We start from the raw sequence: 26,625 nt of genomic DNA on the forward strand, positions 1-26,625 counted from the left end.
CATCAAGCCCAGCATTTGTGATCAGTTTCTACAGATCATGGACAATGACGCGCGAAACTCCGAAACCGAGATGTCGACACTAGAGACACCCGGCCGGGTTCCCACTCGCACGGCACTGGAATATCCAGAAGGAGGAATCACCGCCTGGGTTGTCGTAGCCGGCGCATCCATGATGTTAGCCTGCACATTCGGCATGATGAGCACAGTGGGAGTTCTCCAATCATACTGGGAAACCCACCAGCTCAAAGCCTACACATCAAGCACAATAGGCTGGATACCATCAATCTTCATTTTTCTGAATCTCGTGCTGGGTCTCCAAATCGGACCGATGTTCGATCGATACGGGCCTAGATGGATCATGCTCGTTGGCTCTGTCTCTTATACACTTTGTATATTCCTGCTTGGTTCGTGTGAGAAATACTACCAATTCATGCTTTGTTTGGGCTTTGCAGGTGTAACTAGCGCGCTTGTGTCGACGCCTGGAATGGCAATTTTGTCTCATTGGTTTTGTCGGAGGCGTGGTACTGCCACTGGCATTGCCATGGCGGGCTCGAGTCTTGGGGGCATCACATTTCCTTTGGTGCTGAGGAAGGCGTTGGAAAAGGTTGGATGGGGATGGGCGCTGAGGATATTAGGGCTGATATTCTTCGTCTTGCTTACGATTGGGAATATTTGTGTAAGGAGTCGGCTTCCAATGAAGACCAGGAAAGGGGTTGTGGACATGCGTTGTTTTGCCGATTCGAGATTCATATGGACCACCGTCGGGGCTTTCTGTGAGTCGTTGCTCTAACAGTATGAGCTTTTCAAGGTCGTCAATGAGTACTCACATGCATATAGTCAGCGAGATTGTCTTGTTCGCGTCTTTGGGCCTGATACCAACATACGCAGTGTCCCAGGGCTTTGGGTCAGAGGCCGGCGTGTATCTCCTGGTCGTGTTGAATGCGTGAGTCTTCAAAAAAACCCTGAAATGCCTAGTACTGACATATTCAGTGGATCTGCCTTTGGAAGATGGCTATCCGGAACGGCTTCAGACTACTGTGGCCGCTTCAACACCATGACAGTAATGATGGCAATAACTACTGTGTTCATATTTGTCTTGTGGTACCCCTTCGGTCATTTCATCGGCGTTCTTTATCCGTTCGCTTTTCTTCTCGGATTTGGGACCGGTAGTATCCTCAGTCTTACTCCGGTATGCGTTGGCCAGATATGCGGCACCGAGGAGTTTGGCCAATGGTTTGGAACTTGCTATTTCGTTGCAAGTTTTGGGTTAGTACCATCACTCAACACATTGCTCACACTCCACTGACACCTTACAGAACTCTGATCGGTATTCCAATTGGCGGGCAGCTGCTGGAGGTTGCTGGGCCTTCGCGGCTAGTCGCTTTCCTGGGTGGTATACTTGGATTAGCTTGTACGAGCTTTGTTGTAGCACGCTGGGCATGTCTAGAGTATCACTGGAACTGGCAGGTAAAAGTTTAGACTAGATGTCTTGGAACTGGTAGAATTTCTTTGTTCGATTGCTGTAGATGTCTAAGCTTTTCCTTGTTGGATGTTAGAATGTTTGTATGGCTGGGTATATAGACCAGGTCTACGACTTCCTAATTTCTACCCTCACCTTACTTCATTTTCTCTCCATCGCAACAGCTTTCTCCACCATAAGCTCCTTTCCACCACATCTACGAGGTAAGGTCACAAAAAGGAAGACGAGCTCCAGTATCCTGATGTCAATACAGAATACAGACCATCCACAGAACTTGCCCTGAAAACAACCTTCCCTCAGGGCCAAGCCCATGTCCCAAATGCCGAGCGACCCTACCGAATCGTTGTCAACTATGCCGGAAGACGCAAATCAAGCTGATACACCAGACCAAGTGAAGATGCAGGGAAATCCACCCCTTCTCAGACTTCCGATCGAGCTGCTCTTGTCTGTAGTAGATTTGCTTGACGAGGTGCAGACACCCTGCCTTGCACTCACTTGTACCAAGCTCTGGTCAGTTCTTACGCCCACAATGGCAAAGCAGAAGTCGAAGTACCGCGATTTCAAGCAGATATTCACGATTCGAAGGGATATCATCAAGACAATCGTGCGTGACCTGCCCAACCACCAGGTCTGTCTGCACTGTCTTAATATCCACGACCCTTCCAAGACAGAGCCCCGGATTATCTTCCACGAGGGCGATCTCGTTGATCCCAAAACAATTTGTGAACGGTGTGGGAGCGGCATGATCAACCGGGCTCTTGAATTCCAGATCAACTGGGATAAGAGATACAAGATGCTTTACCGCATCAGGTTCTCGGACGTACAGCTTGCTATCCAGCGTTTTGCCGACAAACCGATTGAAGGTCTTGTCCCTTCACTCTGCCATACACAAGTCACTTGCTTGGAGGTGAACAGCGTGGATCCTGACGAGGGGTTGAAAACCGACAAACATACCATGCTTACTTCGATCCAAGCGATGATCGCAAAGGCAGAGCCAGACAATCTACCGAGGCTGCTTCTTCGTATTCAGCACGTCATGACCGCGCGAGCCCGCAAGCGTGACCACACTATCATGGACGGCAAGGAACTGCCGCACCCATGCTTCCACGGGGACATACGGTGGTGGATCAACAAGTTTACCCGAGAGCCTCGCAAAAGAGGACCGAAAGAATTAGGATTTAAGGATTCCGAGTTCCGAAATAGGACGTACCACGTCCTCGATCAATGCATCAAATGTCAGGTCGACTTTCAACTGGACGTCGTGAATGAACGATCTACCGGGTGTGGATTCACTCTGGTGCTGACTAGATGGGTCAACCTAGGCCCCGGTTTGAGCCCGGAGGACCTAGAGTGGAAAGTACACTCTGAGTGCTGTCCAACTACCAACGCACCGTACGGGAATCCCCGGGATGTATTCGAATCCCGTACCGACAAATCGTGCAGTGCTCTCCAATCTTCCAACTTGTTTTACCTCCAGAATGAGAACTATCGAGGTCTGATGGAAAATTCCAACCAGGATCCTGATGTTTGGGTGCTGCGGTCTCCAAGACAGGACAGTGCCTATCAATTGGCAAAGAGGATTCGACGGGCGGTTTACCTTGCCGGAGATGCATCCGAGACTGACGAATATGACGATGAAAGATACACCGACGAGACAGACGATTCTGACCAGGGGGATGTTGAAGATGTCGAGGAATAAGTCTCAGACGGTGGTGACAACTAAGCCCTGAAGTAGGGTATCAATGGCAGTCTAAAGCAAGTCTAGGCTGAAATCGAAGATTGTCTCGCTCCAAATAATTTGAATGTGATGTTTGCCTATAATCCTGGTCAGATTATCGCAGTCAGAAAGCTACACATCCAACATTATGTTTGCTCATCGAAAACATCAGGCATTGGAGTATGAAGCCCTGGAGTGGAGCATTCCCCACATCGGACACCAAAGACCGAAGCTCCATTTGATCTGCAGTGCTGCGAGTATTCCGACGAGCACCCACTGCAAGCAATCGAAATGCGGGGAGATTCACCGGAAACTGAAATCCGCCATTGAATATATCAAAGAAAAGCCTCTCTGGTTCAGACCAAATATCCTCAAATATCCTTAAAATGGCGAACAAACTAGCAATCTCCAGCATCTCCATCAGCCAATACCCAGGCCATCTACTAGATGAAAAGATCCGCGCCGCAGCCCAAGGCGGTTTCGCCGGCATCGAAATAGTCTACAATGACCTCGAAACCTACGGCAAAGCACAAAACATCCCAATCCACACAGCAGCCCAACAAATCCTCAATCTATGCCAATCCCTCAACTTCCAAGTCCTATCTCTAGCCCCCTTCGAAAACTACGAAGGCGCCTCAACCCCTCTAGACCAAAGACTCGCCCTCGCAAAGCACTGGATAGAAATCGCCCGCCTCCTAAAGGCACCCTACCTCCAAGTCCCCTCAATATTCACCCACGACTGCAGCCGCGATGAGAAAGTCATCATATCCGACCTCCAACGCCTCGCCGAGCTAGGCGCCCCAGCCCCCACAGTCTCAATCGCCTACGAGGCTCTCTCCTGGGGTACGAACTGCTCGACCTGGGAAAGCGCGCTCGATCTCGTGAATCGGGTCAACAGACCGAATTTCGGCCTTTGTATGGATACGTTCCATGAAGGCACGAGGGTGTGGGGTGATAATGCATCTGCGAGCGGGAAGCAGATGGATGCGGATGCGAGACTGCGGGATTCGCTTGCGCGGTTCGTGCGCGATTGTCCTGTTGAGAAGATATTTTATGTGCAGCTTTCTGATGCGGAGAGGTTCGATCCACCGTATTCGGTTACGCATCCTTGGGCTATACCTGGAGAGGCGAAGGAGTTTACGTGGTCAAAGCATGCGAGGCCTTTTCCTTTGGAGAGGGAGCTTGGGGGGTATTTGCCTGTGGCGCAGATTGCTAGGGCTTGGATTGTGGAGATGGGGTTCACTGGGTGGGTTTCGATGGAGGTTTTTGATCGCGCTATGAGGGATGGGAGTGTTAGTCCTGAGGTTGCGGCGAGGAGGGGAGTTGAGTCTTGGAGGAAGGTCAAGAGTGAGATGGGCGATCGGTCGAGGCTTTGAAGATGTAGGCTGAGAAGATCATGGAGAGCAGAAGTGTTCTTTTTGTTTCTAGTTATATTAGAATTTTGATTATCGACTATGTTCAGCCTTCCATGTTTACATTGTCATTCACGAGGCCGCAACGCTGGCAAGCAGAAAGATGACTGGTTCATTATAAATCAAACAATATGTAAGTTCGTGATGGGAACACCACGCGACCGCATCGTATATCGTCTCTTGACTCCAAGGCCGCTTGCATGCCGCAGGAGCTGATATGTCTCGTCACCACCGCCAACCATCACCATACTGATGAGATAGTTGCGTGGAATTCCACTGGGGGTCATCTGGGCCTCTTCAAGATGAGGACGGATAAGTGTAGACTCAGCGCGGGCAGCTGCGAGTGAAGCCATAGTGCCGCCTGTTTCCTGTTGTTCAGACACATCTTCATATGAGACAACGACAATCAACTTCAAAGCATTGCGTATGGGTCGGTATGCGGGGATATTGCGAAGTTTCTCCGAAAAGGTACAGCCGCCACGTTTGATTACAAGCACTTCGTGATGCTGGGCGATCTCGCGAGATATGCGCTCGTCGCAGAGATCGCCGGCAAAGTATATATTGGACCAGGCGAGAGGTTTGGTCGATTGGCTGCCAAATAAGGACATTGTGGTGGCGTCTTCGATGTCGGGTAGCATGGCGGAACCCACGCCGGTGGAGATGGCAGCGGGGAGACTCAGACGCAGTGGGGCGGGTTCTGCTGGCTCATCGCGGAGAAGAGACGATACCGAGTTGACCAGAGACGAGAGCATGGCTCTTACAGTTGAGTCTGGGGAGTCGATGGCGGGGTCGACGGAAGAGGCAGACTTGTTGGGGTTTGGCGGCTGCGGATGGTCTGCCTGAGACTGTTCATCTCGCGGAGGAGACGAAGCATTACGTCGGCGAGAGGGCTCTGGGAGAACGTCAATGACGAGGTCAAGCATGGTATTGTCGCGAACACGGGTGAAGTTCGGATCATACGGATCGACAACATCAAAGGTGATCTGCCTAGAGAGATATACCTTCTCATCTTTGCCCAGCGGCACATTGTTGATCACTTGCACCCGATACCCATCCTCTTCTCCGGTCGTGGGAGTGGGATCTTCCAACCGCACGTCTTGTACCATGCTGAGACGAAGCCCTCCGATTGTTTTGACGAGAATGCCGTCTCGAACTCGCTCCAACGCCCCTGGACCCAGGTTGACACCGCCTGGGAGGGAGGGGAAAGAGATGTCTAGCGTGGGCCGAACGGCCATTGGGGCGCTGGTGGCGTTGTAGGGAACCAGCTGGGGAGGTAATGTCCAAGGGTAGAAAGTGTAGTTGGTCGGAGATGAAAGATCGGCCACGTAGACACTTTGATGTTCGGGCGAGTCTTGGAGAACAGGGCCCTTGGCTGCATTGCGATCGGGCATCAGCTCCAATCGTGCCAATGTGGCAGCATGGAAGATGTCTGAGCGGGATGCAGTAGATGAGACACCGAAGAAGAGCGGAGGTGTGATTTGGCACACCCCCGGCGGGATCCGCTGATCCTGTGGCGGCGAACGCTGCTTGCGTGGTGGTGGAGACTTCTTGCTCGGGATGATGAGAGGATGGCCTTCAGTATTGAAAACCCAAGGAGCGTCAATCTTGTTCAGTGGGTGATCTTGATCAAACAAAAGGTAGAGATATTTGGCAGTTTCTCCAGTGAAGAAGCTCTCCATTCGGTCGATAAGTTCCCCAGTCAAGACGTTTCTGATACCAGCCCAGCCGCACTTGGTCCAGCATCGTCGCTTGAGATCGCTGAGCACCATTTCTCCGACGTGCAAATACCACGGGTCTTGGGTTGCCCGGTAGATATAGTAATTGGACTCAATGAACTCGGGGCGACCTCCGTACCAAGGCATACCGTTGTCAATATCGCCGGTGGCCACATTCCAGCGCTCAGGGATACCTGAGTAGCGTGTCCAGATGGCGGTAGGTAACAGATGAATCTGGATCGCTTCCTCGACCTTTCCATCAAGCGTAAGTACACCTGGATAGAAAGTGCTTAAGCTATCAATCCAGAAAGCTCGCGTGGCACCAGTCGTCACGTCACCGACAATGAGATGGGGATGTTGATATCCCTCTCCGCGGAGCAGATGACGATTGATCGCAGCGTGCGATTCTTCCCAAGCCTCTCGGAAAGCCTCCGATGTGTGCTGATAGTCTGTCAAGGGGGATTCCGCATAGTACGAGTCCATCGCCGCCCAGGGGCTTTGAGGATCAGATGGAACGGGCTCTCCCATAGAGAGGAGAATCGGGACCTTGACAGCATATTCGTAGAAGCTGTCGATCCCGGCGCCAATCCCAGTCCATGGTCCCACCCAATTGCCAGACTCTACATTGATGCCGAATCCAAGCAGTCCAATGTCACTTCGGCGGTCCCACACTGCCCAGAATGCTCTCTTGCCCAATTCCTCATACCTCCCATCCCCAGTAAGTCGACTGAGAACGGTGAGCTCGAGGACCAAGCTGCCTGCACCAGCGCTGCAAGTCTCCGCGGGGTCGGTTTCCGCGGAGGATTTGGCGTTACGCTTCTCCCCTCGCCTTCCAGAATTGGGATTCAAAGGCGCATTTTCATAGAAGGGGATACCATGACGCAGATTCACACGAGGGTATGGAAGACCGGTCTCCGTATAGAAAGCAGGAAGCAAGCGATGGGCCAGGTCTACGGCCAATCGGAGTAGCTGGCCATCATAAACAAAGCCGCTACTCCATGGAATTCCATGATCGCCCTTTCCAAAAGAACTCTTGTCCCAAGCGCCCGCAAAGGCAGCTTCATGCTCTGGAGGCTCATAACCGGCGATAGGGAGCTCGCCAACTGCGAACAGATGGGCACTAAGCAGTCCACCTGAAGCGACCGAAATCAGACATTGTCACAGCTGAGGTAGAAAAGTACAAAACATACCAAGTCCGCGGATCACAGTCTCAAAGAGCTGTACCTTGCTGTCCAAATCGAAGCCCCTGGACCTCTCACCCTGACCAGCAGGGCCATCCGATCCATCTCCATAAAGCCTGACGAAATCCTCAATACCATTCTGGAAATGTGCCAGAGCCCGCTCGCCACTATCCGGACTTGAAGATATGATCGCCAGCGTCGACAGACTATCAATCAAAGTCAAAGAGTAATTCCCGAGCACATCGTTGTTCTCCGGGTTTTTGTCGTCGCGCACGAGGGGGCCGCAGGTGAGTGCGCGCAGTTCATCTTCGGGGAACGCGTAGTGGAGGTAGCTCTCGAAGCCATGGAAGAACATGCGCTCTGTTTCTTGCCTGCGCGGGTTAGTCAGATCTTGACGGCAGTGGATGGCTCGTACCTGAGTTCGTGGACCCGGCTGTCTCGCATGCCATGGGCGAGAGTTAAGCATAATGACAGGATGGCCCAGATCACCATCATCCCCTGGAGGTTGAACATGAGGCTCCGTGGGGCTTCACGGAGCAGATTTCAACGTAGGGTCATGGATAGCTGCCAAATGGCGGACAGGAGTGTAGAGTGCATGTTGTGGAGATTCGGCCAGATAAGCCCTTCTTTTTGCCGCTAATTGCATCATCTCCGACCCGGGGAGATCTACCGCGTGCGCTTCGCAATATACATCGTCGAGCTCGGCTTATTAGGACTCAAGGTTTTTACTTCTGAACTCACAAATTGCCAGATTCGATCTTGCATGGACATAGACTGGTTTGTATTTCAGTTGTCGTAACGTCTATACATCGGGGCTGCCCGAGCTACAATATTTACCGTTAGCTAGAATTGAAATGCCCAAACCACTCTTGATTTGGGGCTTCGCTTTCTAGACACAAATTTAGTGAAGCCAACACAGCCAGCTGTAAGACACGATGCATATGAAAGCTAAACCCAAGTAGATTGCAAGGTTCTGGTGCAACAGCAAGGTAGGGGCTCAGACAAAGAATGGCCGACTGCTGCCCGGGAGTGCTGCTCCGAATGGCAACACAGGCCCGGGACCTCCAGGACTTGCGCCAGGACAGATGGGTCATTGACCCGCGCCGAGGTTGAAGAAAGACTGAATGCTTGACCATGAGAAGCCTTGGAGCTGACCACAGTCATCTCAAGCTTCTGCATTTCAAATTTCTTAGTGTACAATTGATAGTTCCATATGTAGGAGCTTTTGGCAGGCCGAGGACTCTGCCTATCGGTGTTTTTTTTAGACCAGGTCGCGGCAGAGTAGCTTGGTCTGTCGGGTTTGAAAAAAATGAAATTGACGCCCGCTGATCTTCATTATAACATTATTATCACATATGCTTACTTGCCAAGCTCTCCAAGCATGAGGTTCCTGTCGGAAGAACCAGAAACAACTGTAAAAATGTTAGTTGTCGTTGTTGAAAGCGATTCACGGGGGTAAACTCACTAATTGGCTCATCGTTGGGAGAGAAGCGAACGTCATTGACAGTTCCCTTGTGACCGGGAAGTTTGTACAGCAGCTTCGCAGTCTTGGCATCCCAAACGACTACACTTCGATCACCGCTACCTGCGGCAATCTTCTCGCCCTTGGGATCCCAGCTGGCGCGGATAAGGTTCTTCTCCAGTCCGACGGGAGCACCATCGTACGTCTTCACTTGTCGGTTGGTGGGAGCGAAAGGACGAATGTCCCATGTGCGAACAGTCGAGTCGTGGGAGTTGGACAGCAGAGTCTGTGAATCGGGAGAAATTTGTAGGGAAGTAATCGTATCTGTGTGTCCGGTCATAGAGTAGACAATGGCCTTCTTGCGGAGATCCCAGACGTGAATCGTGTTATCTATACCTCCGCTGTAGATCTCGTTACCTGCCTCAGACAGTGCGACTGCAGTGATGGGGAGCTCGGTCTCAAGGTAGTCCAGAGCATCCTTCTGTCGAGGGTCCCAGATACCAATGCAGCCATCGTCACTGCCACTGACCAACAGTTCCTGGCCTCGTTTGCTGATATCAAGACAGTTGATAATCTCCTCGTGACCCACATGACGGCGCACACGCTCTCCAGTCTCGATGTCCCAGCTGCCGAGAGTCATGTCTGCAGATGCGGAGAATAGCGCCCGTGAATCGCGTGACCACTGCAGGTCTAGAACAGCTCCTCGGTGGCCATTCAATTGGCCATAGTTTTCGCATTGACCGTATGTGTTCCAGAGCACTAATTGAAATCGGTTCGGTCAGCAATAATTCCCGGCCGCTTGCATGAACGGAAATCGAACATACAGATCGAACGGTCCATTGAACCGGACGCAATGTGCTGGGCAGTGGGATTGAACCGAGTTGCGAAAACTTCACCAGAGTGTCCTAGCAGAGTCCTCCAGTTAGTGCTTGTCCACGGATTGTTTGGCGACAGCCTCTCACCTGTGAGCTCCATGATCGGAGCATCTAGCCCGCTAGTACGAGGGACCTGCAAAGAGCGATTAGCGATCTTGATCACATCGACGCCCTCAAGCTTGGGAAAGGTTCAGCTGGCGCATACAGATTGGACCAAAGCTCCATTTTGCGCGGAGCCTTTGACGAGTGCGGTTCCTGGGTTGGCGGCATCGGCCTTGTTTCTCTTGACCACGAGCTCGTGGGAGGACCCGAAGGTCGCGGGGGCAGGACGCTTTTCGCCAGACATCATCAGAACCAATGCCGCGAAGAGACCGGGGAAGGAAAAAGAATTGAGTGTTGACCAATCGCGACTTCTGGCGAAACTGGTGGAGAGCAAAAGTTCAAGGCGAAAGCTGCGGGAAGAACGATAATCCCACTCTCGGCGGTGAGTGGACGGTCTGTACAATTAGCTCTAACAATCATCAACTCCCCGCAATTCCCCTGGGTTATTGTCTTGTCGCATTTATTGGTGCTTGTCTGCACACGACTTATTCTCCGCCATTCGTCACCGGAAAAAGCCCCTGGATTATTGCACTCAAGATGTCGTCAAACAAAACGTCCAGGATAGGAGAAGAGTAGGTCGGCTCGGACTTCTGATGTATATTGAGGATGTGCTTTTAACTAACAACCTTGCAGGATATGGAAGTTAGTAGCTCCCAACCCCGGATCGCAGGCCTCGAGTAGCCATTGCACATAGAGGCTTCATATCCACCAAAGCGAAGCTAATCAGCATTCACACGCAGAACAAGAGTCGATAAAGTCAACGCGGAGCTGGTCACATTAACCTACGGAACGATCGTTGCGCAATTATGCCAAGACTACGACAGCAACTATCAAGATGTCAACAAGCAGTTGGATAAGATGGGATACAATATCGGAATGCGGTTGATTGAAGACTTCCTCGCCAAGTCAGGCGTAGGTCGTTGCGCCAATTTCCGAGACACAGCGGATATGATTGCCAAGGTGGGTGTGAGCCCTGATCAGATGAAGGAAGTACCCTTGCTGATATCCTGCAGGTTGGCTTTAAGATTTTTCTGAACGTCACTCCGACAGTCACGAATTGGACGAGCGACAACACACAGTTCTCTCTGATCTTTGAAGAAAACCCCCTCGCGGACTTTGTAGAGCTTCCAGATGATGGGCGGGCCCAAGATGAGCTCTGGTTCTCCAATATTCTATGCGGTGTCCTTCGCGGGTCCCTGGAAATGGTAAGCTCTCGGATCCCCGATCAAGCGGATCGCGTTCCCTTCGTTTGGGTCCGATCACTAACCCAGCTTCCAGGTTCAAATGCAGATCGAGGCGCATTTCGTCAGTGACGTACTGCGCGGAGATGATACCACCGAGATGCGGGTCTCGCTTGTACGATACATCGAAGATGAAATGCCACCCGAAGAGGAGTGAGATGCATTCTACTACATGATAGGCGTTTTCTTGGGGTTTATTAGCAAGGTTATCGACTTTTCTTCTTAGTTGTCTTTTTTCTTCTCCACTTGAACACTTTGTACAATTCGCTACCAATTAGTGTTTGTGATGTATATCGCGCTTTACCACGCGATTTATTAGTGGCATAGGTGTATTCCACACTTCGTAAGGTTCTGGGTTTAAGAAATGAGATTGCGTTTCAGGTGGGAAATTTCGGATACTCGTATGAACTCGGGGCTTAGTTGCAATGCGATCAGTCGATTTTATGGCGTTGTATAAATTATATAAATTGCATGATTATCGTTTTCTATACGCGCAGATCATCGACGAGGTTGCCAGCAGAGCTTGAATGGCATGGTCATCGTAGTACCTGTATTGCTGTGTCACAGAACCCTGTCGTCATGTAGATATAATTCCAGTTCACCGCTAAATTCAGAGCCAGCAGACGTGACAGGGACCTGTGAAAGACTGTATTTGTCAGGTACTGTATGTCACAAACAGCATTACCAGGTCTGTACCACTATCTCCGCCCCTCAACTCTGACATATCGAATTTCTTCTTTGCCTCTTTCCCATCATTTCTTCCCCTTTGTCGCCGGATAAAGTCTGTTCGTATCGCTAATTGCTCCTCCTATCGATTGCTCTGAATCCCTGAACCGCTCGATCTTTGCCATATTCCAGAAAAAAAAACGTAGTGGCTTGCCCTACTTTTTAGACTCCCGCTGGGATCCATCGCAGGGCCCATCACAGGTATTATATCACTCTTCTCTTCCAGCACCCCCCCAAATTCCTCTGCATTGGGCTTTTCATCTCCGCCATTCTGCGTGTATCCGTCTGAAAACTGATCTTTTGTTTGCTTCAGACCGCAAGTTCAATGGTTATCAGATCGGTGCATTCCCAGAAATACGCCTGACAGCGCCATCCCCAGCCCCGGTCGGAAGTGGTTATTCCGCTTCCGAAGAACAAGCGATTTCCCGCAGAGTGCAGCGCCTGTCGCCGTATGTCCCCCCCGGCTCTCTCTCACTGAATTCGTCCTCCCCTTCTACTGTGAGATCCACATCTCGTAGACTCCCCCTTCCCACCTTCTCATCTGTTCGTTTGACCCCTCTGTGCGTGTTTTATTATTTCTTTGTACAACTTGGTGTTCTGCGATTCTGCCCGATCGGGTGTCTGGCGCCCGCCTCCCCCCATACCAACCACCTCACCTGTGCGCTTTTTCCGCCTCCTTGTACCTCCGTCATCGCCACATAGACCGCGCACTTGTTTTTTTTCCCATTTCGACCATTGCCTAATACCGTGCTTTTTTCCCTCCTCATTGGCAAGCGCTCACCAATTTCTCCAGCCAGAGACATCGAGCGTATCATCTGCGCTTGCGAGCCTCGAGCCTCTCGTTTTCCCCCAGTCGCGTTCCAAGACGCCAGTGAATTCTATATTACGCATCGCCGTCCATCATCTTCGGCGATCAAGCCCCGGTCTGTTGGCGCAGTCACGCAAACGCGTTGCTGAGCATTCGATATATCCGAAGCGCCCACACCGCTCATCGTCCCATCTCATCTCCCACGCGTTGCATCCTAAACCCCGCGTTAGGCTTTATCGCCTGAAACGGTGGTCGCGCGTTGGAAACAATTCGTTCGATCTGAACATATCTGTCTTTAGGCAAGGGTGGCTGCAGTCCCACCGTTCGCCATGAATCAGATGAATGCCGGAATGAACCCGGGGGTTGGAGGTCCTGTTGGGGGAGTACCAATGATCAATAATGGTTCTTCAGCTTCTCGTAACGATTCCATGAACAATCCCGAGCAACTGATCAGCAACCTGAACACCTACATCTACGATTACTTTTTGAAGCGTGGGTACCATGACTGCGCTCGAGCGCTCCTACAGGATGAGTCCATCAAACTTAACACCGAGAACAACCCCAAGACGAGTCCCGGAAGTCGACGTGATGATATCAATGGCATGGACCCTGATGCCATGATGACCGATGGGAAAGAGGGCGAGAAGATCAAGATTCCAGATGATCTCCCACGCCCCAGTATTCCCAATGGCGAGAGCCCTTCTTCCTTCCTTTTGGATTGGTTCAACCTTTTCTGGGATTTCTTCTGGGCCCAGCGGAACAAAAAGAATGGCGGTGACATCAGGCAGTACCTTCAGCACAACCAGGTTGGTGACCACTCAATCCGAGGGCACTGAGCATCAACTGATCCAGGAACCTTAGCAATTCATGCGTCTGCGAGAGCAGCAGCACAACCAGTTCATGCGCCAGCAACCAATGATGCCCGGTCAGATGGGCGTCCGGAGACAGAATGGCATGGTGCCTCCTAACTTGCAAAAGACAGTGCTGCAGAACAACACACCTGGCCTGTATGCTACATGACCTCCCTTTCCCCATGCGGCGCTCTGGAAGGAGTGGACGAGGTACTAATATGATTGTACCTAGGACGCCGTCACAACAACAACTGGCACAGATCCAAAAGAACCAACAGATGCAAATGCTACAGCAACTCCAGCGAGAGCAACCTGACATGGACATGGGCGGACACCGGCCACAGTCACCGGGATCTGCGGACAACGCCCCTTCGCCATCGAAACGCCCACGCCTCGAAGGCGCTGTCAATGGACAACAACTTGCGCCAAACGGACGAGGACCAGGACAAGGAATACCCGGACAACCCAATCAGCAGATGATGATGCAGAATGGCATGCAACGAGGCTTGACGCCGGCGCAGTTCCAACAATATTCCCAGCAGACGGGACAAGCGCAACAGAAATCTATGCAGGTATATGCTCAAAACTTGGCCCTTCATCACTCTCGCTCAGCATCGAATTCCCAGGGTATCCCGAATGGTGGCATGATGAATCCCGGTCTGATGGCCAACCAGGGGGATCTGGTCCCCATGCCTGATAGTCAAGGAATGTACCCCATGGCTGGTGCTGGTCCTGACTATTACGGCGCCAATGGGCCAATGGGCCAGGTCCGACCTGGTGGTATGCAGACCCCTGGTGCAGGTGGCGGTGGCGGCGGTCAGCACGGCAATCATGCTTTGCAAGATTATCAAATGCAGCTTATGCTGCTTGAACAGCAGAACAAGCGACGATTGATGATGGCTCGTCAAGAGCAGGACACCATGGCCCGTGATGGCCAGCCGCCCCCAATGCCCGGCCAAGGCGGTTTGCCGCCAGGCACTTCCCCTGGAAGCAGAACGGGCGCTTCTCCCAACCCCAGCGAACAAATGAAACGCGGCACGCCCAAGATGAACCAGACTGGACTTCCCGGATCGCCCAGCGCCGGTGATATGTCTCAGCGTGGTTCTCCCGGATCGATGAACCTAGGCAACGGTGGCCCGATGCCTCCCGAGATGGCTGCTCAGTTCTTCCAAGGTAACAATATGCGACCCCCCAGCTCGAACCCAGCCTTCACTGGAGCCCAGATGGGTCAACCAATTCCGGCCAATGCTGGCCAGCGCATGCCTAGTGGCCAATGGCAGCCAGGACAGCCGATGGCTCCGCAGCATTCCCCTGCGAACCAGCCCCAAGCTGGCACTCCGCAGGAGCGAGGCGCGATGCCACCGCCCTCGGCGCCAACTGTCACTGGGCCCAACGCTGGTCGTGGTCAACCAGCATCTCCCCAGACTAGTGGAAATGCACCTCCAACCCCCAACCAGACAAACAAGCCTGCCCCCAAGGGCAAGAAGAAGGAGGAGACTCGCAAGGTTAGTACACTTCTAATGATTCTGTATCGATCGTTGATTTCTGACTTTCAATCTAGCGACCTAACAAGAAGCAAGCCGCTGCAGCCGCTGCAGCCGGCACCACTCCTTCCACTGAAGCTGCCGAACTCCCCACTCCGTCGACCCCTGTCACACCCCATCCTCCACCCAACGCCTTCAAGAACGGCGCCAATGGAGCCAATGGACCGGCACCTGGCCAACCTACCTCGGCACCGGCTCCTCAGACCATGGTCCCGCCGCCTCCTGACCAGAACAACCAACCTTTCACCGACCTCAGCATCCCTGATGTACGTGTCTCACAGTATCACACCCCGTACCAACACGAACTGACCCCATTGCAGGCTTCCGCATTCAACCTCGACTTCAGCGCACTGGAAAACCCAGATATTTTGGAGAACTTCGACTTTGACACATTCCTCAATACCGACGCCGATGCTACGGGCTTCGGGTTCGACCCCAGCATATCCTACTCGGCTGACGGTGTTGAGACAGGAGCCGGCGACGGCATCTGAACGTGTAAAAGTCTTAACGGTCCTTCAGGTGCTTCACCTCCGATATACCCTTGTTTGTACATTTGATCATTGCTCTAGTGCGTTTTCGCGAATACTCGACCTGTTCTGTTTTCTCTCCCTGGATATGTGTTGCAGCACACTTGCCGCGAACCTCAGCGTTGCGTGATTCGCCTCGTCCGTCGGCTCGGCATATCTGTTCTTGCTTTGGATCGTTCTGTATTCGAGATTAGTGCACTGTGACCTACGAGTTTTCTTGGCTTCTTTCCTTTCTTTCCTATTATTACTATTATTACTTGTGTGGTTACTTAATTCCTTTGCCTTGGGGCAACGTTGATACTCAGTATGAAGTCCAGTTGCCTACGATCCAGTTGCTGTTTCCTTTCTTTTTATCCCCAATTTTCTTTTCTGTTCCTTTTTTTCTTCTTTCCTTTTCTATGTCTACTCTGCTCTCTTTACAAATGCCGGCCGTTTCTTCCTTTTCTTTTGTTACCACGCACTGGTACTTGCTCTTGGCCCGTGGCTTCGCTTCGCTTCTCTTTCTTTTTTTCTATTTTTTGCACTCTCGGATCAAATGCTTTGGAGGTTCAAAAGGGGACAAGAACCAGGGATGGTGTCTGGGTTGGATATTCCCCTTGCAGAGGAGTTCGATGTCGTTATGCTTATGGTCTCATATGATCGAATTCATCTTGTTTGCCATCTTTGCACTTTCATTGGTCTCGTAGTCCTCCGTAATCCGTACTCCGTGAGAGCAATACCAAGGTATACCGTTGTGATGACCAAGGTATGTTTACCTCGCCACCGAGCCATGAGTCTCATGTTCTATAATGTCTCTGGATTCCTGCAGCTGTCTCAAAGCCAGGATAACGGTATTCCACACACGTAGAGGGTATTGCGATCGCCCATGCGCAAGAGGCCGCAGCCACATATCTGTCGGGGTCTAGTAGGAGTAGTGATAGGGCGAAGACGGGTTCCAAACGAAAGCTGCCCAGAATGCTGCCATCATCGACCGGGATCCCTCCCTCCGGGACTGGAGTCGAGCTCTTCGAGAAGGTCTGCCGGCAGTCAACACCCAAACCTTGCCTCCAGTCCTTCCTTCAGGGGCTGCGGCGGCTGAAATTGCCTCTTCGACTTGCTTCTGTATCTGATCCCTTGTCTTGGTCGTTATAGCAATAACTTCCGGTTCCTGTCCACCTTCGAATCCCACCGCAGTCATTGAGGTTGTGAACATCAAGCTTGGCCTTCCTGTCTGCCAGTTCCACGTCCAGAGCGACCTTGTAAAGTGTACCAGCTTCCCTGACCCGTGTCCAATCTTTCCGGACGTCGGGTTTCAGCTGGTTGTACCAGCCCTCGGCCAGCCCGCCGATGTTTGGGCGGAACATGATCCTCAGATCGTTCTCCATGGCCTCCCAGGGAACCCGACGGATAGTCATTTAACTGGACCTGATTGTGGCAGTGGAATGACCAATTTCAGAATCTCAGGCCTATCTCACGAGGCTCGCGGGTGAACCTGTTGATCAAATCCCGTGTATCCCCGTGGAAAGATGGATGCGGCAGCCCTTTGCAGTCCATGGTGGTATCGTCACGATTTCGGGCTCGCGTAGTCAGGGTATGCTAAATGCGAAGATACAGCATCGGTAGAATATATGGGTCTTGCTTCACTGTCATTGCTTCAATCGAAGTTAGCATTCATCAAGTAGGGTGAGGCTTTGTGTTCCAGTTGTCCACATTTATTTGATCCAATCAACCATCAGGTTGTTGGGAACACGATGGAGAAATCTCCATCTGTGTTGCTCATACGAACCATGGTGCTGGGTCTTGGAGCTCTGTCCTCCAGCGACTGCATTGGCTGTCTGCGTTGTTTCACGCGAGTCGCCTCGCAGTGCTTTGGACGAGCCTCCTGTGCAGTCAAAAGCCTCTTTTACCATGAAGTGCTTGCCTTCCGGCATGATGGTCAGGGAAGGCTCGTACTGTTTTCGCGATGGAACCATTGATTTTGCGCTGACGTGGACTGCCGTGTTATGGAGACAGGCTATCTCTTGGCCTGAACATACGTGTCCGTGTGGTGACGACCGTTCTAGGTCCGAGGGATTTTCGTTGATCGGGTTCTCCGAGCCCGCGGCTCCATTGGCCCATTGGCCTAATGATGTTGTAGTCTTGAGACTGTTGCTGCAGGTTTATCGGTCTAGTAGAGGCTCCATAGAGTGCAGGGCAGGGCCTAGGTCTACGAAGAAGCAAGAAGCAAGAAGTACAGGAGCAACGTAGATGATATGTGTAGCTGAGTTATGGAAGCCTTTGTGTGCGCTGTGTCAAGCGGAGAGGGAGTGGGAGAGAGAGAGAGGTGGGAGGGGAGAGGGAGGGGAGAGGGAGGGAGGGGGAGAGAAGCCCTATTTCCTAATTAGGAAATAGATGAGGGCAAAGTGAGGGCAAGACCTAAATAGACTGCAGACAATTCCATTGTAACATTGTTCTTTCCTCCTGATGATCCGCTTTTCCATTGTTCTACTAGCTTGATAGCTCCCTGGACCAATGATAATGTAGCCCTGAGGCTATTGATGCAGGCAGGCTTATTGGTCTAGCGCAGACTCTATTGATCCTTCCATTGTTCCATTGTTCTTCTAGCTTACATTGTTCTTCTTTCCTGCTCTTCCATTGGTCCAGCAAGATTGAGGCTAAACTGCAGTCCAGCCCTAATCCGGGGTATAAAAAGACTCTTCTTTTCCCTCTCTTCCCTCCTCTCTCTTCTTCCTTCTCACACATTTCTTCTTCTTCTTCTTCTTCTTCTTCTTCTTCTTCTTCTTCTTCTTCTTCTTCTTCTTCTTCTTCTTCTTCTTCTTCTTCTTCTTCTTCTTCTTCTTCTTCTTCTTCTTCATCCTTCATTCCCCTCCACACTTTTCTATCTTCCCATGTCTCCATGTCTGCATCTCTGTACATACTATCTTCTGAAATACATCACCTCTATCTTGTGCTCTCCACGTCTTCTGCTATCTTCACGTCTGTGTGCCTTCTTGTTTTCTTGTCCCCGCGTCCCCGCGTCTTCGCATCTTCGCGTCTTCGCGTTTTCTCTCTCTCATCCTCCCACTCTTCCTCTTCTTTTCTTTTCTTCCCTCCCACTCTCTCTTCTTCTCTTCTTCTCTTCCATCTTCTCTCTTCTCATCTTCTATCTTCTCATTGGCAAGTCTCATCACTCCTATTTCTTCACTCTGCATTACCTTCGCATCTCCGTGCTAACTCCTGCATCCAGTCTCTCATGCCTGCCAACCAACATGGCCTCATCTGCAGCATGCATTCATCCTATGCACTCAGCCATCACTCCAAGTGAGTCCACCACAGCTCTTGACGCTTTCATGGTGCTGATCTCGTCTTACAGCACATGCTCTCACACCACATTTCCCAGTGACGAGAATTCAGAGGGAAAACAAGTGGCGGCTTACGCACGGCAGTCTCCTTTGCTCACGACGGTACACGACTCCCGAGGCTAAAATACCCCGACGACGACGATGGAGGAGGGGGGGTTTGGTATGCTTGGATCCGAGGGAACACAGAGTGGCGGCCTTCGGGCAGTCTCCTTTGCCGAGGACGGAATCTTCTCGAGGCTAAAATACCACCGACGACGACGATGGAGGATAGGGAGGAGGATAAGACGGAAAAAGGTACGCTTCAAGTGCTCAACTTTGCTTAATTTTTGAAACTTTTCGACCAGAGACAGCCCTCTGGTCACCCCTTGTTCCTTGTTGGCTCTTTTTTTTTCTCTGTTTCTTCTGCTCTGCCCTTGTCCGCAGTCCATTGCACCTTGGGTCTGCAGCATTGGCTTTGCATTGAAACTTGTGGGTGTTGGCTCTTTTTTCTTCTTCTGTTTCTTTTGCTGTGTCCTTTGCCGAGGACGGAATCTTCCTGAGGCAAAACAGCGCGCCCAATGACGAGAATTCAGAGGGCAAACCAAGTGGCGGCTTACGCACGGCAGTCTCCTTGAGTCGATGACGGACCCCGACTCCTGAGGCTGAAACACCTCGACGACGGCGGCGTGGGATTGGGAACAGGATAGGGAGGATCCGGGGTCAAAGTGGCGGCTTACGCATGCAGTCTCCTTTGCTGATGACGGACCCCGACTCCTGAGGCTAAAATACCTCGACGACGACGATGGTGGTGGGGTACAGGATAAGGAGGATCCGGGGTCCAAGTGGCAGCCTTCGGGCAGTCTCCTTTGCTGAGGACGGAATCTTCCAGAGGCTGAAATACCAATCGAGGCGGCGATGGAGGAGGGGGTTCAGGATAAGGAGGACACACAGGACAGCTTCAAGTGCTCAACTTGCTTAATTTTTGAAACTTCTCGACCAGAGACAGCCCTCTGGTCACCCCTTGTTCCCTGTTGGCCCTTTTTTTTGTTTCTTCTGCTCTGCCCTTGTCTGTCAGTCCATTGCACCTTCGGTCTGCAGCATTGGCTTTGCGTTGAAACTTGTGGGCGTTGGCTTTTTCCACTTCCTTCCATGCACGATGCTTCCTGTGCTTCTGGTCTCCGCGACTGGTAGCCAGTAGCAGATGAGTGGTCAACATGGGTTTGGTCGTGAGGTGTTTGGAGTTGAAGGACTTCGCAATGGGAATGGGAAACTCTCAGACCCTCTGCTTTGACTGCACTCTGAATCAATTTTTCAATCCTTCCACCGGGGACAGCCCCCTGGTACCTGCTGCGCTTGCTTTCGTTGGTGATGAGTCTTGTTGTTCATTGGTTTTGTTTTCGGAGGAATGGCGAGTCTTGTTTAGTCTAGCGGTTGCAAATGAACTTCATCTGTTCATTTCACTTTCATCTGTTGGTATCATCGTAGAAGTAGGCATCTCCGTGAATGCTTCCATGTCACACTCAGCACCTAAGTCAAAGCCTGAGCCTACCTTGGAGCCTTGAGATGCCACAGCGGCATCTGTTACAACTACTTGTACGAAGGAAAGAAGAAGATGAAGACACGAAGGAAGACATTGATGCTAAGTGAATAAATGTGCTATGGAAACTCCTAAGAAAGACAAAACCTCGCCAAGGAAACACAGCATGATACTGTCAAGATGTCTTCGAAACCGCAAAGAAATAACCTCAGACCAAAGAGATCTGGAAAAAAGCAAAGCTGAAAGCACAAATTCTCCGAAACTGGCGGAAGGCATAGCCTTCAGGCCAAATGAATCCTCAAGGCGAAGCCTAGTAAGACAGAGTTCCAGACGGACGACTCTGGCGAGCCAGACTCTCCTTGGTCTCATCCTCGAAGTCAGAGAGCTTAGGATAATCAAGGCGGTATTCGTCGTCATCAGCACCGGAGTCCTCCTTGACCATCCTGAGCAAGCGAAGAATGATATGCTTGACGGCAATTCCGTTGATGACCTCTTTATCAGAGTTCTCCACGTCGGCAAGCTTGATCGGACTAGCGCGGCCCAGGTATGGATGGCTGTTGTCGAATTCGGCGAGAACCTCCAGTGAATGGGGATAATCATTGTCATCGTTATCACGGGTGATGATGGTAGGGTAGTTGACTCCCAGGACATCGCAAATTCCTAGATGCATGTGTTAGAATGGGGTTTGCAGGAGTGACTTGGCTCACTTACTCTCCATAACCCGGCGGAAGGACGCATCGGAATTGAGGTCCTTAAACTTCTTCTCAATGGCCTTCAAAGTTGCCAGAGGATCATCGACATGCTCTTCTGCAACCTCGATTGGAGCCAGACGACTGTTTGTAACCGGCTCGGTGTTTGCAGACCGAGCAACACCAAGGGGTGGACCCGAAGCAGGATGAGAAGCAGATTGAGTGGCAGCCTGAGTGGCAGACTGAGTGGCAGACTGAGCAGCAGACTTCTTCTTAGCAGGTGGTGGCTGAGCCTGCTGCTGCTTGCCTTTTCCTTTCGACCTCTTCTTTTTACCTCCCCAGCCTCGGAACTTCCCAGCAGGAGAAGTCTTCTTGGTCACGCCTGCATACTGAGAATTGGAAGCACCTGACTTAGAAGAACCTGACTTAGGTTGACCTGACTTGGGTGGTTTGTAAGTCTTTCCCGATCTCAGAAGACCAGCAATCTGCTTCTGAAGATCGACGCTCAGTGGTTCTTTCAGACCTCTCATTGGCAGATTGCAGTTGGAATGAAGAAAAGGCTCATCACCATCCATGACAATCAGCTGGTAGAGCGAAATATGAGCCACAGTGTTGTGCGCCTCTGCAAGGCTTCGGCATCCTTCGGCGGTGCGGAAAACCTTGTCCTTGACCGAGAGGTCACAATGCCAGAAGTCTCCATAACGGCTGGGCTGGTACAGGGGCTGTGGGATCGCTCGCGTCGCACAATAGTCTAAGAAAGTTTGGTGTCAGTGTACGTCAACTGAATCATGAAAAAAAAACATACCGGCAAGCATCCAGTTCCAATCCCAGGCAGGGATCGTGGGACCCTCACTAGGCTGAGGAGGAACCAACCACGTCGGGTTATCCTCCTGAATCAGCGCGAGAGCCAGGCGACAGGCAGCCACCTTGGCCATCGCAACAGACTCGAAGCTATTAGGACCAAACACAGTGTGACCCCACATGATGATCTTGATGCCAATCTTCTCTTTTCCTTTGCCACCGCGTTGCAGGACAAATTCAGGTCTCAAATTGCCCATTATGCTAAGCATATGAAAGATGAAAATGACCTGTTGACTTTTGAGGGCTTTCAAGTCCAGCGATTTGAGGTACTGCTAAAATGGAGTTAGTAAAATTCAGTCACAATTGAAATGAGCACAGCAAGCCAAGCTTTCCTGCCAAAAGCATGGTTAGCCATGGTATTGTACTTACCTGGTGAGGGGGCCCTGCTGGAAGTTTAGACTGATTTCCACCTGACAAGTCCTTAGCACGTGCGTGAGTGGCTAGAGCTGGAGTCTCATTCGACTCCAATCGGTTTGGAGGACCTCCGCCATGATGGGCAGATCCTTGATTGAAGGAGTCGAACGAGTCTCCGAAGCCTGGAGGCCCTTTAATGTCAGAAATGGCGGCCGAGTGAGGAGCAAAGTTGCTCCAAACTTGAGATGCATGGTTTTGCTCGAAGTTCCCATCAACGGCTTGATAGACAGGAAGACGAGCTTGCATCGCTGGTTCAGCCTTCACTTGATGGGCCCCAAACGGAGCAGAAGCGGCATGCGTCTCAACCTCTAAGCCATGAGACATAGCCTCCGCCGTGGAACTGAACCCAAATCGAATGGGCCTACGCGACGAGGTCAAATATCCAAGTCCTTGATCAGGGGACTGGGAGCTCTGATATTCGACGTAGGGCAAGCCATGTGGGTGTCTGCGTGGCGCAGGCTCGAAACTCTCAGCTTCAAGGGTAGAAGAAAACCCAAAGACAGGCATGCGAGGGCTCCGGGTATCAGAGCCAGAACCTGATCCTTGAGCAACGGGTCGACCGAATCGTTCGTCGCTGAAAGCATCGGGGGAGGCAGCGCTTCCCGGCATGTACGACCGCTGGCTTGTCGATTGCTCGCCTTCGACCCTGACAACCAGAGAATTGCCTCCCGACCCCAGATGCTCATCAATCTGAAGCACGTTGCCTCGGAATCGGGGTCGAACAAGCTCATCAGGAACTGGGAGCCCTGGTGGGGGTCCACGAGAAGCAAGATGCTGGCCCAACATCTTTGCGTTGAAAGTATAGCTTTCACCCATGGTCAGACCACTCAGAACCTCCTCGGGGATGGGGTCAAAGGCTCGTTGATTGATTGAAGAACGACCTTCATTGACCGAGGCAAAGTGTTGACCCGGAGAGAGACTGGTGGCGGCGGACTGTCGTGGGCGAACATCAGCCCGCGGGACAACAGGCTGGTAACTGGCAGCTCGAGAGCGTGCAGTCATAAACTGCGAAGCCCGAGCTTCGTCACCGAAATCATGGGTGCGATTCAAGTCACGGAACTGGAACGCAGAGCCCGAACTACCGTCCGTGACAATTCGCTCAAACAGTGTGCCATCAGAAGCCTGCAACAGGGCAGGGCGAGCCTGGCCCAAGGCTTCTTGAACACCACCAAAGCCATCACGGCCAGGTGGGAATCGATGATCGTGGTGTTGTGTCCGAGCCCGCGGGTCTCGAAGAGCAGAAGTGTTAGTAAGATAATCCATGTTGGAAAGTTCGCAGACGAGATATGTGGAGGATCGATGGTTCGATTCCTCACGAGACTCGAATAAATACGACTCACCATGAACAACATTAACATCCATGGCCTGGCCCAGCGGCTGCATGGAAACAGCTCTCAGGGTGGGTGCAACACACGACGGTCCCACCACCTTCACGCCACGTGCAAGAGGAATCACAGGGGAGATTCGAGCTGAAGAATCGAATCGAGCTGGACTACTCCGTGGTGCACGAAGGTTGAGAAGGCCAGGAGGAGGCCGAACGCCATTAGCATTAGAAGCATACGGGAAGTCCGTCAGCCGGTTCTCAACCGTCTGAGAGACTCCAGGGCGCATCTGAGAGCTAGACATGCTGGATGTGGCACTAGGACACAGAGTTGGGCCAGGTGTGCCCAACGATCCTGAGACAGATTCTCGATCTGTCATAGGAAAGGACATGGGGATGGACGTGAGCAAGAACAGTTGACAGGAAGTAAATTGAACGTGAAAGCAGACGTGAACGCGGACGAGAATGCAGACGTGAATGGAAAAGAAGATGGGAGGGTGGAAGACAAGAAAGACGAGAGAAGGGCGCCGGGGGCGTTGTCAACAACCGCGATGTCCAAAAAGGGAAGGCACGCTACACATGCTTGCTTGCGCGCAACTCTACGCACATGACTTGTCTACTTTCAGGAGAACCCTTATATGGAGGCTAGAGATGTTCATGGGGATAACTCATGCATTGTTTCAACTGCTTGAACGCTAACTGTGGGTAAGGATAGATACTCATGGCAAGCAGCTTCATCCGGCCTTTATGATTCCGCCTCAACTACAGTCTCCTTCATGGTCTCCACGAGCAGACTCTCAGCCTTCTTAGCAATCTCCTTTGCAGTCTCCAGTAAATTATCCTGCTCATCCTGCTTGGGACTTTCCTGTGTTGCATTGCCAGATTGCTCATCATGGACATGGTTTTCCTTGTCTGACTCAGGCTGATCTTTGTGCATCTTTTGTTTGTCTTTCAGAACCTCTTTGCTAGATTTCCTGCTGACAACCATCCTAAGTCGCTGACTTCTCTCAGAAACCAGAGACTGACTTGACCCTGAAACCTCCCGGGTACTTGGCTGTGAGTTGTCCGTGAGAACTGCAGTCCGACGGGTTCGAGTATAGCCGGCCGAGCGTGCCATCGCCGCAGCAGATACCTTGGGTGGTGGCATTGGCATGCTTTCAGAAGGAGTATTGGAAGGCGCGCGGGTTCCCATGGTAGGTGCAGCTTTGGTCGGGGTAAGAGACTGAATCAGCTCGTGGTAGCGATGATCGTCATCTAGATGAACAGTGATGCTCCGGTTACCGCGCTCAATCATGTAGTCAGGGATATCAGCATTGCTGTGCTCGAAGCTGAAACCAGTCAAGCTAGAAAGAGGTCGGCTGCTGCTCGAACGTGAGCTGTAGTCAGGCATTGCAACATCCTCGTGAGAGGACCGGGCACCGCGCTGGCGCCATGCTGTATCGTCAACTTCGGTGTCTATGCCCGCGTCCAATGCGTATGCATCTTGCGGTTCCCATCGTGGCCCTTGGGGGCACTCGTTCCACTGCGTCACTGGAATGGGAAAGCCACGGTGAGGTGCCCAGGCGTTATACGCCGACAAGGAGCCACCGCTGAATGTGGCTGTATCACTGCTTGACTGACTGCCCGGATTGACTGGCATTGCCACAAGTCGACCATCAAGTCTGCCAGATCTGATTGGCGAATGCCCATGGTCGTCATATTCCTTCGCGGTTCCATACGAGGCTGCCGTTGCATAACGAGGAGTATTGGTAACCGGTAACCATAACTTGGGATTCGGCCAGGCAATTTCGGCGTTCTCCAAAATGTCTGCTCTTCTTGTCAGCCATGCAGATTACACTGCCTCCGGGGCTCATCCACTCACTCAAAGGCGCATGTTGAAAGGAGAAGGTAAGAAAATCTCGATAGCGTTCAAAAGGTGGTGAACGATTTGGGCGAGAGAAACCCTCCGCAAAAACAACCCTGATTCGACCATGTGGATCTGCTGCATCCCATGTCCTCTGTTGGAGTATCTCGCGGTGGAAGGGCGGGAAGCGAAGAGTATCCTGATTACCCTCACGATCGGGATCTATCTGTGTTAGCGTGGGTCTTGAGGGGAAGATTGTCATCGTACGTGAACTCAAGCCTGCAAACAATCAGTCAGAAACCACAGACAAACTCCGCAAGACATCTGGAGATAGGATGACTTACTCATAACCTGCGGCCAAGAGGTTCTCTGCGCGTAGAGACTACCACTGCGTAAAGTCAGCCAGTTCCTTGCCCACTCATGCCATGATATACTCACGAGGAAAAGACCCCATCAATATAAACACGAACTTCGAACATCAAAGTGTCCTCCGGTCCCATGTTAGTCTCAAACTGGACACTTGGGCGCGGAGTCTCCCAGCTGTGGACGGAGATCTGGAACGGGCTGTCAGGCGGCAAACTGGGGATGAAAGTTGACAGGACAGGAAGCTGGTTGAATATCAATGGCCCCTGGTATCGTTGCGGGCCGAGATGAGGCGTCTGCAGGAATGGGGAGTCATGGTCCTTAGTCACGAAGCACTGAGTTTTGAACTCAGAGACAGGAATCCTTCCTCCGCCAGGGAATAGGAGCACGTCCCAATTTCTGTATCGCATGATGGCTTAAGAATGTTGAAGGATATGAGGTAGGTGATTGTCGATATGTGAACTGTCGTGGAAAAGAAGGTGCAGGAACTACGTGTGGCAGGTGCAAACACCCTTCGTTGCCCTTCAGCGTCGGCCTTCCTATTTTCTTTCTGGTTTTCATAAAGTAACTACGACCAGCATGACTAGACCTTAAATCATTACTGACACGCAATAAATTATACGCTGTTATGCGTCGTGGAGGAACCGTTCGTCTTCA

The 26,625-nt window shown here is 51.7% G+C and overlaps 12 protein-coding genes across 12 annotated transcripts; 6 read left to right on the forward strand and 6 right to left on the reverse strand.

Annotated features, from left to right (window-relative positions):
• Positions 1-37: 37 nt before the first annotated feature.
• Positions 38-1,479, forward strand: N7506_009254 (MCT family MFS transporter; the record flags this gene model as incomplete). The annotated part of the gene is made up of 5 exons (XM_056958547.1): positions 38-773; positions 838-943; positions 991-1,266; positions 1,317-1,393; positions 1,448-1,479. The coding sequence occupies 5 exons, from the start codon at positions 38-40 to the stop codon at positions 1,477-1,479; spliced, it is 1,227 nt and encodes a 408-aa protein (XP_056807937.1).
• A 320-nt stretch (positions 1,480-1,799) lies between these two features.
• Positions 1,800-3,179, forward strand: N7506_009255 (uncharacterized protein; the record flags this gene model as incomplete). The annotated part of the gene is made up of 1 exon (XM_056958548.1): positions 1,800-3,179. The coding sequence occupies one exon, from the start codon at positions 1,800-1,802 to the stop codon at positions 3,177-3,179; it is 1,380 nt and encodes a 459-aa protein (XP_056807938.1).
• Positions 3,180-3,583: 404 nt separating this feature from the next.
• Positions 3,584-4,573, forward strand: N7506_009256 (sugar phosphate isomerase/epimerase family protein; the record flags this gene model as incomplete). Its single annotated transcript, XM_056958549.1, has 1 exon — positions 3,584-4,573. The coding sequence occupies one exon, from the start codon at positions 3,584-3,586 to the stop codon at positions 4,571-4,573; it is 990 nt and encodes a 329-aa protein (XP_056807939.1).
• Positions 4,574-4,731: 158 nt separating this feature from the next.
• On the reverse strand, positions 4,732-8,018 carry N7506_009257 (uncharacterized protein; the record flags this gene model as incomplete). Its single annotated transcript, XM_056958550.1, has 3 exons — positions 4,732-7,457; positions 7,515-7,876; positions 7,921-8,018. 3 exons carry the CDS (start codon positions 8,016-8,018, stop codon positions 4,732-4,734), a joined length of 3,186 nt encoding a protein of 1,061 aa, XP_056807940.1.
• Positions 8,019-8,864: 846 nt separating this feature from the next.
• Positions 8,865-10,191, reverse strand: N7506_009258 (WD40 repeat domain-containing protein; the record flags this gene model as incomplete). The annotated part of the gene is made up of 4 exons (XM_056958551.1): positions 8,865-8,917; positions 8,971-9,726; positions 9,792-9,975; positions 10,048-10,191. The coding sequence occupies 4 exons, from the start codon at positions 10,189-10,191 to the stop codon at positions 8,865-8,867; spliced, it is 1,137 nt and encodes a 378-aa protein (XP_056807941.1).
• A 290-nt stretch (positions 10,192-10,481) lies between these two features.
• Positions 10,482-11,342, forward strand: N7506_009259 (TRAPP complex core subunit BET3; the record flags this gene model as incomplete). The annotated part of the gene is made up of 4 exons (XM_056958552.1): positions 10,482-10,516; positions 10,685-10,904; positions 10,958-11,149; positions 11,223-11,342. 4 exons carry the CDS (start codon positions 10,482-10,484, stop codon positions 11,340-11,342), a joined length of 567 nt encoding a protein of 188 aa, XP_056807942.1.
• Positions 11,343-13,048: 1,706 nt separating this feature from the next.
• Positions 13,049-15,605, forward strand: somA (putative cAMP-dependent protein kinase pathway protein (Som1); the record flags this gene model as incomplete). Its single annotated transcript, XM_056958553.1, has 5 exons — positions 13,049-13,525; positions 13,581-13,726; positions 13,803-15,075; positions 15,132-15,380; positions 15,435-15,605. The coding sequence occupies 5 exons, from the start codon at positions 13,049-13,051 to the stop codon at positions 15,603-15,605; spliced, it is 2,316 nt and encodes a 771-aa protein (XP_056807943.1).
• Positions 15,606-16,699: 1,094 nt separating this feature from the next.
• N7506_009261 (uncharacterized protein) lies at positions 16,700-17,035 on the reverse strand (the record flags this gene model as incomplete). The annotated part of the gene is made up of 1 exon (XM_056958554.1): positions 16,700-17,035. The coding sequence occupies one exon, from the start codon at positions 17,033-17,035 to the stop codon at positions 16,700-16,702; it is 336 nt and encodes a 111-aa protein (XP_056807944.1).
• Positions 17,036-17,332: 297 nt separating this feature from the next.
• Positions 17,333-18,518, reverse strand: N7506_009262 (uncharacterized protein; the record flags this gene model as incomplete). The annotated part of the gene is made up of 3 exons (XM_056958555.1): positions 17,333-17,572; positions 17,657-17,742; positions 18,359-18,518. The coding sequence occupies 3 exons, from the start codon at positions 18,516-18,518 to the stop codon at positions 17,333-17,335; spliced, it is 486 nt and encodes a 161-aa protein (XP_056807945.1).
• Positions 18,519-18,868: 350 nt separating this feature from the next.
• On the forward strand, positions 18,869-19,084 carry N7506_009263 (uncharacterized protein; the record flags this gene model as incomplete). The annotated part of the gene is made up of 1 exon (XM_056958556.1): positions 18,869-19,084. One exon carries the CDS (start codon positions 18,869-18,871, stop codon positions 19,082-19,084), a length of 216 nt encoding a protein of 71 aa, XP_056807946.1.
• A 1,703-nt stretch (positions 19,085-20,787) lies between these two features.
• On the reverse strand, positions 20,788-24,067 carry N7506_009264 (uncharacterized protein; the record flags this gene model as incomplete). The annotated part of the gene is made up of 4 exons (XM_056958557.1): positions 20,788-21,137; positions 21,189-21,917; positions 21,972-22,299; positions 22,397-24,067. 4 exons carry the CDS (start codon positions 24,065-24,067, stop codon positions 20,788-20,790), a joined length of 3,078 nt encoding a protein of 1,025 aa, XP_056807947.1.
• Positions 24,068-24,507: 440 nt separating this feature from the next.
• N7506_009265 (uncharacterized protein) lies at positions 24,508-26,378 on the reverse strand (the record flags this gene model as incomplete). The annotated part of the gene is made up of 5 exons (XM_056958558.1): positions 24,508-25,568; positions 25,624-25,827; positions 25,873-25,884; positions 25,950-25,993; positions 26,044-26,378. 5 exons carry the CDS (start codon positions 26,376-26,378, stop codon positions 24,508-24,510), a joined length of 1,656 nt encoding a protein of 551 aa, XP_056807948.1.
• Positions 26,379-26,625: the final 247 nt, after the last annotated feature.

This window comes from Penicillium brevicompactum, assembly GCF_028827555.1.
Source record: "Penicillium brevicompactum strain IBT 35665 chromosome Unknown utg000006l_segment0_segment0, whole genome shotgun sequence".
NCBI lineage: Eukaryota > Fungi > Ascomycota > Eurotiomycetes > Eurotiales > Aspergillaceae > Penicillium > Penicillium brevicompactum.